The following is a 12,000-nucleotide window of genomic DNA, read 5'->3' on the forward strand; positions in this document are numbered from 1 at the left end:
TCACCCCTACCTGAACCATCACCATGGTCCTCACCCCTACCTGAACCATCACCATGGTCCTCACCCCTACCTGAACCATCACCATGGTCCTCACCTCTACCTGAACCATCACCATGGTGTCTTTCAGCTTGCACTCTCGGCACATAGCATTCTCCTAGCCCTTCCCTGTTGCCCATGTTGATTGCTTCCATTCCATCGCTGCAGACCGACCTCCACAGCTAGACAAACCACACTCCATAGAAATGAAATATTCAGTTAAACTGGTGAGTGAGGCCAAGCCCAGAATCTGCATCGCCTTCTTCTAAACCCCCTTTGACCTTGCAGAACTTTTCTGATAATGCCATCTCTGCTAACAGCATGCACCAAGTGTTTCGTTCTCAGTAGCAAATGCTGAAATCTGTTTCCAGGGGTGGAACAGCGTTGAGGGGGGCAGAGTACTTTAATTGCACTTAACATTGACTGTAAACATGCAAAGGCAGAACATCTGTTTTTTTTGAGAACACAAAAGAGAGCCCTGTTTCTAGGGAAGGTTTATATTTTGTTTTTATTACAGCGAGAGATTTGGGTTCTGAAAGAATAAGTAGAGTCATGGTTGTGTCGTTATGAAGTTGAAACTAAGTCTTTGGGAATGATTTTTCCTATTTAGTCTAATCTCCCTGGTAGCAAAGTCTTGTGTAGAGATTTCGATACTTATTTTATCTTTTTCTTACTTATCCCCTTGAAGTTTATTAATCTCATTTGTTTTAGACAATGTGAAAGATTTCTGAGGTCATTTTTGGTGACACTGAAAAGTATTCCCTGTTAATAAAGTATTGCTTTGTTAATTCATACTTTATGAGAGTTTCTGCTTGTGTTTGTACCATCATGAAGAACTTGTCACTTTTTCTAGTCTGATTGCTAATTAGTCTATATAGTTTGAAAGAAAAACAGTCTACCTTAAAAAAATGAAATTCTAAGGGACTCGAGGTATAGCCTTGCAGTAAAATGCACACTTAGTACCATAAAAAATAAAACTAAGACCATAGACATTCTTACATGGTTTTGCCCTTTTATTTCTCCCTTGGGATAGAAACCCTTGAGAAAACAAACAAACAAACAAAAAAACTTTCAATGGGGGAAAAAATCAACACGACACAATCCAACATTTAGTCAAGCTTTGAAATATGTCTTAGGGAATTTAATTAAGCTAATATTTTAAACTATAGAAGTCTGAGTTTGTCAGTGAAACCCTCTACTGTTTTTTTAAAGAAAAAGGAAAAAGTAATACTAAGAAAAACGGAGTTACCACTGCAATTTGTGAGGGTGGAGAAATTTTCCTACTTATTCCTGGGCTCTGCTCTCCAGAGGCTGACAGTTACAGGATTTGGCCATTAAAGAGATAGTGAAAGTCTGGCCATGGTGATGATCCCATTGAAGAAAGGGGACTTCTATCCTAAGACCTCAACCCTGACACTTCTTCACAGGGACATGGCTTGCCATATCCATTGTCTCAGTGGGCTACTCACTCCTTTGAGAGTGTTCCTGTGGCCACAAACTGTTACTTCATCGACAGATAAAGATGGATAATAACAGCAAAATCACCTGTGCCAGCTGTTTCCACCGGTGCTTTGCAGACTGTTAGGATCCACTGAGGAGATACGGGAAAGGCCAAAATGTCCTATGAGGATAAACTTGGTGAGAGCAAGTTCTTTCTGGCCTTTCTTGTCTGGTATTTGGTGTACCTGATTTTCTTTGTTTAGCCAATCCATTTTTATTATGCCCCATATCAGTCACCATGGTGGCCTGACAGTCATGTGATCAGTAACACAAACAGCATTCCCCAAAGAAGTGCATGTATGTGTAGAAAATAATCCTCTTGCTTTCTTCATCATGGTGAGGGGTGGGCAGAGAGAAGGCACTAACAAGCTGACTAACAGGCTTCTGTGATGCTGTGTTGAGGCTAAAGAGAGATCTGATATTGGATTCCTTGTACTAAAGACTAAATATTGGAGAATATTTAACTTCTAATATTAAACCTTGAGCCCTGTGGTAGGTTATGACAAGCTTTGGCAACCAGGAAGGAGCAAGTGGAAGGTGCAGAAACTAGTTTCATTTCTCCCTTTGAAATTCTGTGCTTCACACTACAGGCCTAATATGTCTTTGCCCCATCCTTTTGCTGTTCTCCTCAAATCTTGTGATCCCCTTTCAATCACTTCTGTTAGATGAACTTTTGTTGAGCTCAGAGATACTGGAACTGTGCAAGCATATTCCTGAGAGCCAGAAAGGTGCCCCAGGCAGTCCGCAGGTACTTAGTCACATGGTATTTTCTAACTCCAATTCTGTCAGAGGTCTCTGAATCAGGTTGTAATATCCAGACAGCATGTATGGGTCACTGAGGTTTGCTTAGCGCTCTTCTCATCCCTGTAGATGCAGAGATGAATGGTGTCAGCCTTGAGCAAGCTCAGAAGCTATTAGGAATTGATAGGAGATGAACAACATACCATGGGGAGTGGGAGGAAGGAAACGTAGAGCATCCAAAAAGACCATAATACTCGGGAGGTCCCTAGGGCACTGGAGTGGACACTGTGTCGGGGTTATTGTTCTGAAAACTAGAAAGGCTATGGCCGTTTGAATCTGAGGTGATGGGATGTAATTTGGTGTGTTTTCCCAGTAGCTGGTAGCTTGAGAATGATCAATTCCTAGAACATTCTGTTGTATGAAAAGAATGAGCCAATTACGTGAGATTAAGTGCACTTTGGCGTCCTAAAATGCACTGTTATATTAGCAAGAAATATTATCATTTAATCAGAGTTGTTCATTACTGCAAATGTGGTTCTAGGGTTTCATATACAAATCTAAAGAATTAAAGAGATCTCAAGGAAGCAAGTACTAGAAAGTTCTGAGGCCCAGGTTATTGAAAACTAAAATTGTAAAGTACCTAAGGTTTTGAAGAGGAGAAAGACGTCAGGGAAGTAGTTGAAAGTAATAGAGTTTGGGGATTAATAAAGGTTATGATGAAGTCTAGTGAAATCAAGAGCCCTTAGTATTAGGCGAAACCTCTTTCTGAAGTCCTGCTGGGTTGTTCAGGTCAGGACTGAGTTCTTTGCTCCAGTGATCCTCTTGCTTCAGCTTCCTACGGCATTAGGCCTGCAGGCATGGACCACTCGCCTAGCTTAAAACCTTTTAACTCTTATATTTTGTATCCAAGCTTCTGCCTTTTCTGAACGGCCTTTTGGAGAACATGAAAAAGAATCAGAATGATGAGGATGAACTCCAAATCCCGGGTTCTGTTTTTCAGCATCAGTTCGAGCCTTCCTAGTTCAGCGCACCTTCAACACATCAGTGAGTTCTTTAGGATAAGGAGAGCAGATCAAGGCAATAGGAGATTAGCAACCCAGAGAATTTAAAGTCCAAATAAACACCTCCAGGTTTCTATTAAATGAGAATCCTGATCTTCAGCCTTCTCTAATGTTTTGCATGCTATACCGACCGTCTCTGTTCGAATTTATTTTTAACCGTTCAGAATCAGCAATTGTTCCTGCTTTGTGACTCACCAGTGTATGCAGTTGCCATGCTCCACTGATGCACAGCCCAGCGTGCTTAGGGAGTGTGCTAAACTGGGAGTCAGTCATGGTTGGGCTTGAGAGCTGACCTATTGCTGCATTGCAGTTGTGACTTTTTTTTTCATCTTTTTGCATTATATTTTTTCTCTGTCCTTGATCTCTGTTATATCTTAGAGCTAAATGTGAATGGATTCACCTAGCTGTGTTGTTCTAACTGCACACATACACCAGGGGCTGCTTTCCTAGGCGAGCCTTACAGTTTGTCCCCAAATAGGTACCATTTTTCATTGGGTTCTGCGGGTCTCAGGAAATTAATTTAGGCCATTTTTTTTGTCTATTTCTGTCAGACTTCATGTAGGGACTTACAAGCTCATAACGAAATTATTGGTAGGTTATATGAATTTTAATTATAAATTGTATAAAAGTTGCAGTTAACATTTATTCTTACTAATGTTGGATGGCTGGATTTCGTTTAAATCTAATAATACTGTAACATGAGGCCGGCAAGAATGTATGAACACACTGATCTGACACAGATAACGTGAAGGATCAGGTTTTGTTCAAAAGTTTTTTGGTGCGAAGTCCACACCTTTCCTATCTATGCTATGTTATTCATGTAGAAAATAGTTTATAAAGGTCTCTGTTGATAGGGTACCATTAACACTGTCAGTTGAAATTCATCATTTCTCCTGAAACAGAGTTGCTTGTTCATTGAAATCCCCAAGGCTGCCTTCACTCCGAGTGCGGCTCTTTCTCAAATAATGAGAACCAAGTGAGATCCCGGCAGGAAGTGGCCCTCAGAGGCCTATGGACTTCTCACTTTGTGTGAAGTCACAATGCGTTGTGTCATGTCTTATCTGAGCTGTATTAAATGTAAGAAAACCTGATGGCTATAGAAGTCCAGTGTTCGTCCCCTAATTTCAGCTGTTAAATTTAGCTTCCGTGACATGCAGGATGTGAAATCTCACACGGGAGGTGATAGCAGAAGAGAAGTGAAGGCGAGGTTCTCGGTCTACATCTGTAAATATTTTCTCACATAGCAAATCTAGAAAGAACTTGGTTTTGAAGGTGTAATATTTAGTTACTTAATATGTAGTCAACACTAGTTTTGACTAAGTTAAGGCTATAGAGTTTGTCTTTAAAAAAAAAAACAATCCATCCATCATCCATCCGTCCATCCATCCATCATCCATCCATCCTTCTATCCATCCATCATCCATCCATCCATCCATCATTCACCCATCCATCCATCATCCACCCATCCATCCATCCATCTATTCAGAAACCTTAGAAAACCTCTTATGCCTTACACTGCCTTACATGTACTGAAACCTTTTTAACTATAGGTGCATTGCAAGGTTGACAAGTTACTACAAAGAGTAAAATCATAATTAGATCCTGTTAACTGAAATTCATTGCCTCTAAGCATGTAGTTGGTTTGACACCAGTCTGGGGATATATCTGAGCGAATTCTTAGATGGATGTTTGAGCAAGCAAAACAGGCAGATGGCTGATGATGGTAGTGACATCATTGTATTTGGTGTGTTTAGATCCAAAAGAAAGCAGGGACATTTTAATGTTTTCAAGACAAGACCTGCAGTGTGCTAGGCCAGCCTTCAACCTCAAAGGAGATGTTTATTATGTTCCCAGTGCTTTATAGTATTAGTAAAAGGGAGTTGAATTATCACTGGAAGAAGTCAGAGCTGATATTTCAGCTGGGCTTCTCAGAAGCACCTGGGAAACCACTTCTACGTTTGGGGTTAGGATGGGTCTGGGGAAGGGAGTTCCTGGGGAAAACCTGACTTTTACTCAGTCTCTCTTCTATTTTATGTTTGAAGAAAGGGAATGGTGAGTAAAAGAAACTTCAACAGGAGAAAGTTCATTTAAACTAGGTTATGTGTTTTATTAATAAGCAAACTAGAGCTCCATCTCAAGGAACAAATATGGTCACAAGAGAAAGAGAATATAGCATACTGACTGAGCAGTGGTCTGTTTTGCATGGGCATTAGGTAAGAGTAAAATCAATTCTGATGGTTGAAATTAGCAACAAATTGTGACTGGGAGGACTGAAAATGATGGTGGGGACTTTGGGGCTGCAAATGGAACTCGTAAGAGAGTTAAGTGCTCATGTACCATAAAAATAAGCGAGTAGATAATCTCTAAATTGATAGCAAGGGATAAATAGCATGCTAAATATAATGTTTTCAATGTAGGAGAAAATGCATGAAAATATGGAAGAAAATTGAGGTCCTTTCCTATTGAAAATCGAAGCAAGGCATTGCTATTTTCTGTGCATCTGTTACTTTTTTAACAAGTAAGATTAAGTCTGTTTTAGAAGGAGACTGGGTTTCAGGTTCATTTTCCATGTATACTTCCTACTCTTGGCAAGTAAGTACAGATGTTTTTTAAGGGGGCCATTCTTTGGGAGAGAAAAATGAGAATGTGAGAGTTGGAACTGCACATTAGGGAGTACAAGAACTGAGGCTTGGGAGTACTCACATGTGGAACAGGGCTCCCCAATAAATCTCTTATGCATTTGGTTACTTGTAGGGGTCCTCCCTGTGTTATTCCAGGCGTGGAAACTGACTTGAGAGAGAGAGGAGAGCTTGACTTTGCAAAGGCTTAGAAATAGTCTATACTTAAAAGTCAATGTCTCTGATCATTTCTGGTTTTCCCATAGTCACACCAATTCTAAGCAGGACTTACCCTCTGAATAGTATGGTTGATGTTTTCTTGTTGTTCTTTAAAACAGGGAAATGCACATAAGATCATGGAGAAGTGTACGTTGCCGCTGACGGGAAAGCAATGTGTCAACCGCATCATCACAGAAAAGGTAAAGGACCTTCCTGCTTCTGGTTCCGCGCACATCAGCTCCCTCTTTATTTTATTTAGAGGCACAAGTGAGGCTTTTTAACAATTACCAACTAAAACCATCTTACATCAGTAGCCGGAAGATTTAGTTTGCGGAAGGGGGGAATGGGAAAATGAATGTCTCTAAATGTAGGCTTGCTTATAATACAATTCTCAGGAATTGCACGCACGAAGTGGAACTCATCCTGCGTAGCTTTCAGTTCATTCCAAACAGACGAGAGCTTTATTGGTCCTTAAATTTGGATGCTTAAGATAGGAAGATGTGTGGTATATGTAAGGTTCGGAGTGTACCTTACCTTTCCTCTCTTTCTTTCTTGTCTGACAAAAATCACAAGAATAAACTGTTGGGTTTTTATTTTAGGAAATTCAGCCACAACTGAGTTTGAGTCACTTGGGTATAAGTTGCAGGATAGAACCACAATGGCTCAAGACATACATCCTGTTTCTTCCATGGTTTCTGGCCTTTCTCTGACATACCCACCACTTCCATGTCTCTGTATTTTGTTGCATAAATGGAAACCTTTGGCCAGTTATACAGTTAAAGACTGCTCGTTTCGGAGAAGTATTCCAGACAGCTGTCCATAGCCGGGTTCTTCTCCCAGATTGGAACTTGGGATGTGAAAATGGCATGGGCCCTGTAAATCATCTGGGAAGGAGTTTTTCTTGATGAAGCCACGGGACAGAATTGCCTGTTTGGGTTTTCTCCCCCTTCTCAGTGATGCCTCTCTTCTTTTGACCAGAGCTGTATGACAGTCGGATGTTACAGTGTCTGGCTCCCTAGCCTTCTTTACAGGTTGGGAAGAAACATCCCAAGGCATGCTCTAAAGTAGGTTACATATATAACACTCCCCAGAAGCTGCGCTTTCAGGGAAGGTTCCATCTGCTCGGGTATTCCTGAGACTGTGTGGAATTCCATAAATGTGCTCTATGGAGAGCGAGTGCATCAAAGTCCTTGTTATTCCTCAATCTCTCTAAGCTATCGACAGGGCCTGTTGAGAAAAGCCATTGCTTGGCAGTTAAGACGGAGTCATCCTCAATTCCAATGTCTTTAATACCATAGTAACGCTTACCAGAAATCTTCCAGCATTGGTCCCTAATTGGGTGCCCCCTCCCCCTTCCCTAGTAAATCTTTTCCCTACTCCCCTGCCCTTGGCCTTCCAGGTCTTCTCCCTACAGCGCCTTCTACTCCTCCTTCTGCTCTCTTCTATTTCCCCCATCCTGGAAGCCTAGCTACAGTTTCCACCTGCATCTCACCCTCTTAGTGCACAGCAATAGCATCCTCATGGTGGCCCACTGTCCCCACCATTCACTGTAGCTCTTTCCATCTGATACTTGCATGTCCCTAATATAACTTTCATGGGTGCTAAAGCTTAATGCCATTTCGAGCCTCTTTTATACTTACTTTTTTGGTTCTTATTGTTTCATTCATTTGATAAGCTATTCTTTGGAAGACCTTTTCTGAACCAGACTGTTTCTAACAATGACTTACAAAAAGAAGGAGGAGGTTATCATCATTCATTGAAAGACACATTCCATAGCATTAGACAGCAGGCATCCAGCATCTCCAGCAGCCAGAATAACAGACTCCATAGAAATCACAATGTGATGCATACCAGATGCCATGCTAGGAACACATGTGGTAGCCTGGTAGCAGTACCAAGGACTACTATTGGGTGGCATCATACAATGCATTTCCCAAGCCACATCTTTTATAGTTGACGTCTTTCTGACTTAAAACTCTCCTGCCTCAGCGGTATTAAAATTCTAGGAACTTTGTTGCATTCTCCCTGGACCACAAGCTTCTGGGGCTACACATTCTCCACCCCTCCCTGGAATGCTTCATCCATGCATCCATGCATCCATCCATGCATCCATTCATACATCCATCCACTGCTTCCTGTTTGCCTTCTATCTCAGGCATGCATCTCTCTGTTTCTCGGTCAAGTATCTCTTCTCCCTCCCTACATGCCTTGAGAGCACTTCCCTGCATCTTTTCACTTAGCCTAACTTAGCACTGACAGCTAAGTATTGAAATGACCTCTAACCTCTGCCCATTTCCTTCATTGCTGCTCCTGTGACGCTTAGCGTGGTGAATAACTTGAACGCGATCATCTCCTTAAACAAAGATGTCATACTTATCCTGCTGAGGAAACTGATAGGTTGGACAGTGAGTCTTGAAAGACAAATTGGAGTTTTATGATTGAAAAGAAAATCAAAGAAGGTAAAGGAGAAACTCATACAAAGTCTCAGAGGAGGGAAGAAAGCCCCGCCTGTTGAAGAACCTGCAAATGGGATAGCTTAGCACAAGAGGGCAGCTGTATTCTGAACTACAGAAGAAAATCCAGTGAGGGGTCAGCTCAGGGAGGGATATGGATGCTCTCCTAAAAATGTGTTTCTTATCAGAAGAGGGATGGGGAACCCTTCAGCGATCTTTACATTAGTTAGGAAACTATTTTTCACTAGTCAGAACAGTATAACTTTTGTTTTTTCTAATAGACAAAGAGGAAGAGAAATCTAATTGAAAGGGTCCACCAGTGGTCTAGGTAAAAAACGCAAAAGGTCCCAAATCACAACCCAGAGAGATAGTCTAGAGAGATTTGGGAGATTGGACTCACCTGATTTGCTGGTGAGGAAGGAGAGGCCTGCATTTTCTAACGAGAGAATGTCTGAGCTGCTGTGTCCCAGCAAAGATCGAGAAAGGAGGAAGAGGGAGAAGAGTAGGGGGCAGGAAAGAAAGAGGTTTAGTTTGACACCTTCAATTTTATGTTCCGGGGATTTAAAAAAAGACAAAGGGAGATTTGAGTTCAAAAGTGCAGTCACTACTGGAGTAAGCATGTGGCCACAATCAGCATGAACTGCAGGTGATGCTGTCGGAAAGGAAAGTCAAGGCAGCTAATCTGACTCTTTGGCATCTCAGGGAAGGAAGCTGAATGTTTACCTCTGTGAGTCATGCAGAGCAGGTGCTCCTTTGTGGATACTGGATGAGTGGATGAGGGTGCAGTGCTCCATAGATGCTGCTGGATGGAGGGTGGAGTGCTGCATAGACACTGCTGGATGAGTGGATGAGGGTGCAGTGCTGCATAGACACTGCTGGATGAGTGGATGAGGGTGCAGTGCTGCATAGACACTGCTGGATGAGTGGATGAGGATGCAGTGCTTTAAAGGCAATGGCAGTTAAGGAACCAGAATTCCATAATCAGCACTGAGGAAAATTCCATTAGGTTGCCCTTTGAAAGCAATTATAATTGTTCCCTGTTGTATGGATTGGGTTATAAAAGTTAGCTTCCTCATCAGCACCTGGCTGTAATTAACTATCGGATCCATAACGTAGCCTTTATGGCGGTAATAAAGTAATTAAATTACTTACCTGTAAGACAAGGTAGTTTCAGTATCATTTTTGATTAGCTGTTAACAATTTAACTTTTAGATTTTCCTCTCCATTTTTATCAAACTTTTGTTTGCGCCTTAGACCACCAGATGAAACCTAATTCCTCTTAAATCATCGTTTCAGTAGAATCAGCCATGTTGTCAAACAGACAAGGAAAGTAAGCATCCCTTGTCCTGTGCTGTTCCCACTGGAGGGAAAATATAAACCGGCTGGAGAGAGTGATTATCTTAGGCCTTTGCCTTGGCTTAGGCACTCTGCGAAGGAGTAATACCACACCTATACTGTGGCCCAGACATGTTGCAGAGAATGTATTATCTTCCTATATGTGTCCTGTACCACAGCCTTAGGGAGGCTTTTGTGTGCTCTCTGATCACAGTTGTAAAGACAAGTTCCCCAGACCACTTAGCTGCGAGGTTTTGAGCTGTGTGTGTGACAAGCCAGCTCAAAAGCCACTGTTCCTCCCCCTGCGCATTGCCTTCTTGCTTGTGCTGTATTTAAGCATGACAGTTTAGGGTTTGACATCAAAGGTGTTTGAATGTAAAGACAGAAGACTACAAATAATAGATAAAAATTTAAGTCCACGGAAGAAAACCTGGGAAACATAACCTTTAAGTCTGAGAAAGGAAACTCCCTATGAGAGTTGACAGAGGAAGCCATGTTGCTGCACAGAGACCTGTAGAGCAGGGTTTAAAGCCCCGTAGAAGCATCTGGGTCTCATAGTTAAAGCTTGTTTTGTTTTTTTTTTTTCTTGTTATTACCAGCACATAATCTTCCCCAAGAAGTAAATACCCTAGAACGAGATGGCCCAGAAATCATCTCAGAAGACTTCTGAAGAAGTCTCAAGTAGAAAGCTGTGATGAAGGCTTTGTAGTCCTTTCCCGAGTCAGGTGATGCTATGGTGGTACCATCACGAGCTGGTACAATGGCTGTGATGTTGAAGATGGATTGTTCAGGCAGGGGTCGGCATTCCTGTCTGCCTTAGACACTACCACAGCCATTAGAACTGCTCACCAAAAGGCTGTGGGTTCTCGTGCCCTCCTTTTGGGTCCCATGTGTTTCCTTGGAAATTTAAAGGTTGAAGAGCTTTACCAGAAAGAATTTGAACAGCTACTTAGTTAGGCTGGCTGGCCTTTCAGGGCCAGAGAAGCTTTTAATTTATAATTACTCTTGGGTACCACAGTGTCTCCTTTTGTTTCCTACAATCGTTTACCAAGCAGCATTTTCCCAACATCCTTATCCTTTCTCTTCCCAGCTCTACCCTGCCTCATTCCCACTCTGTTCATTCCTGTCCCTCTTCAGATTGTTGGTCACCTCTCTGGTCAATGTGTTAGCGCTAACAAATGGAAGACAGCTTAAAAAAACAAAACTCAAAACTTATTACAATGCTAGAAGATGCCAATGTAGTCACCAAAGAGTGACTGGTTAAGGATCTGGTATCATTTATAATAGTTATAGTGGACATTTTTTCATTGTTGCTTTTCAGTCTTTGGTCATGGATCTTTTCTCTCTTCTAGGAACTTGAACGCCCATCTGTCTTTGTGTGACAATTTTCATGACGAAAGTGGTCATTGTCATTTTCTTGACTTCCTCAGGCTGTGTTTGACGTGGACAAGAAGAACGGGCTGACACTGATTGAGCTCTGGGAGGGCCTGACTGTCGACGACATAAAGAAGAGCACCGGCTGTGACTTCGCGGTAAGTGTTTCCGTGAACAGCGCCAGCCTCTTGCACTGGATCACAGCCTGCGTGAAGAAATGGTTTTGGGACACTAACCATCCGTTTCTGAGCATCTAAGGGGCTGATCTGAGCAGGAATAGGAAAGGGAGCCTCCTGTGAGAGCTGCTAGAGCAGTCAGTGTGTGAGTTAGGCCAGGGCTGCCGGGTGTGGGATGGGAGCAGGAGGACCCCAGGAGCTACCAGAGACAGAGGACAAGCTCCCAGTCATCTGCCCCGCGTGAAGTCCTGGGAATCATCTGTTCTTTGTCGTGTTGGGCTAATCATGATGTCAGCCGCTTGTGGAAAAGTAAGAATTGCTCACTCTTACACCCACCTGACGAGGGCATTTCCCTTGCGTCACCTCTGCGTCTTTACGCCCATCGGCTATATTAGAATGTAACAAGTGCAGGAAAATAGGAAACTCAGGAGTGAGAAACCCAGTAAACCTAAGGGGAGGATTTCTATTAAAATTTTTGTTGTTACAC

The 12,000-nt window shown here is 42.3% G+C and overlaps 1 protein-coding gene across 1 annotated transcript in view; it reads left to right on the forward strand.

Moving 5' to 3' along the window:
* The window catches only part of Oxct1 (3-oxoacid CoA-transferase 1), a 125,201-nt gene that overhangs the window by 107,570 nt on the left and 5,631 nt on the right, over positions 1 to 12,000 (forward strand). Inside the window, exons 15-16 of the mRNA XM_005356578.2 lie at positions 6,295 to 6,375; positions 11,394 to 11,495. Of these exons, the coding sequence (XP_005356635.1) occupies positions 6,295 to 6,375; positions 11,394 to 11,495 (183 nt within the window). The remainder of the gene's footprint in view (positions 1 to 6,294; positions 6,376 to 11,393; positions 11,496 to 12,000) is intronic.

The sequence above is a fragment of the Microtus ochrogaster genome, chromosome 19 (genome assembly GCF_000317375.1).
Source record: "Microtus ochrogaster isolate Prairie Vole_2 chromosome 19, MicOch1.0, whole genome shotgun sequence".
Lineage (NCBI taxonomy): Eukaryota > Metazoa > Chordata > Mammalia > Rodentia > Cricetidae > Microtus > Microtus ochrogaster.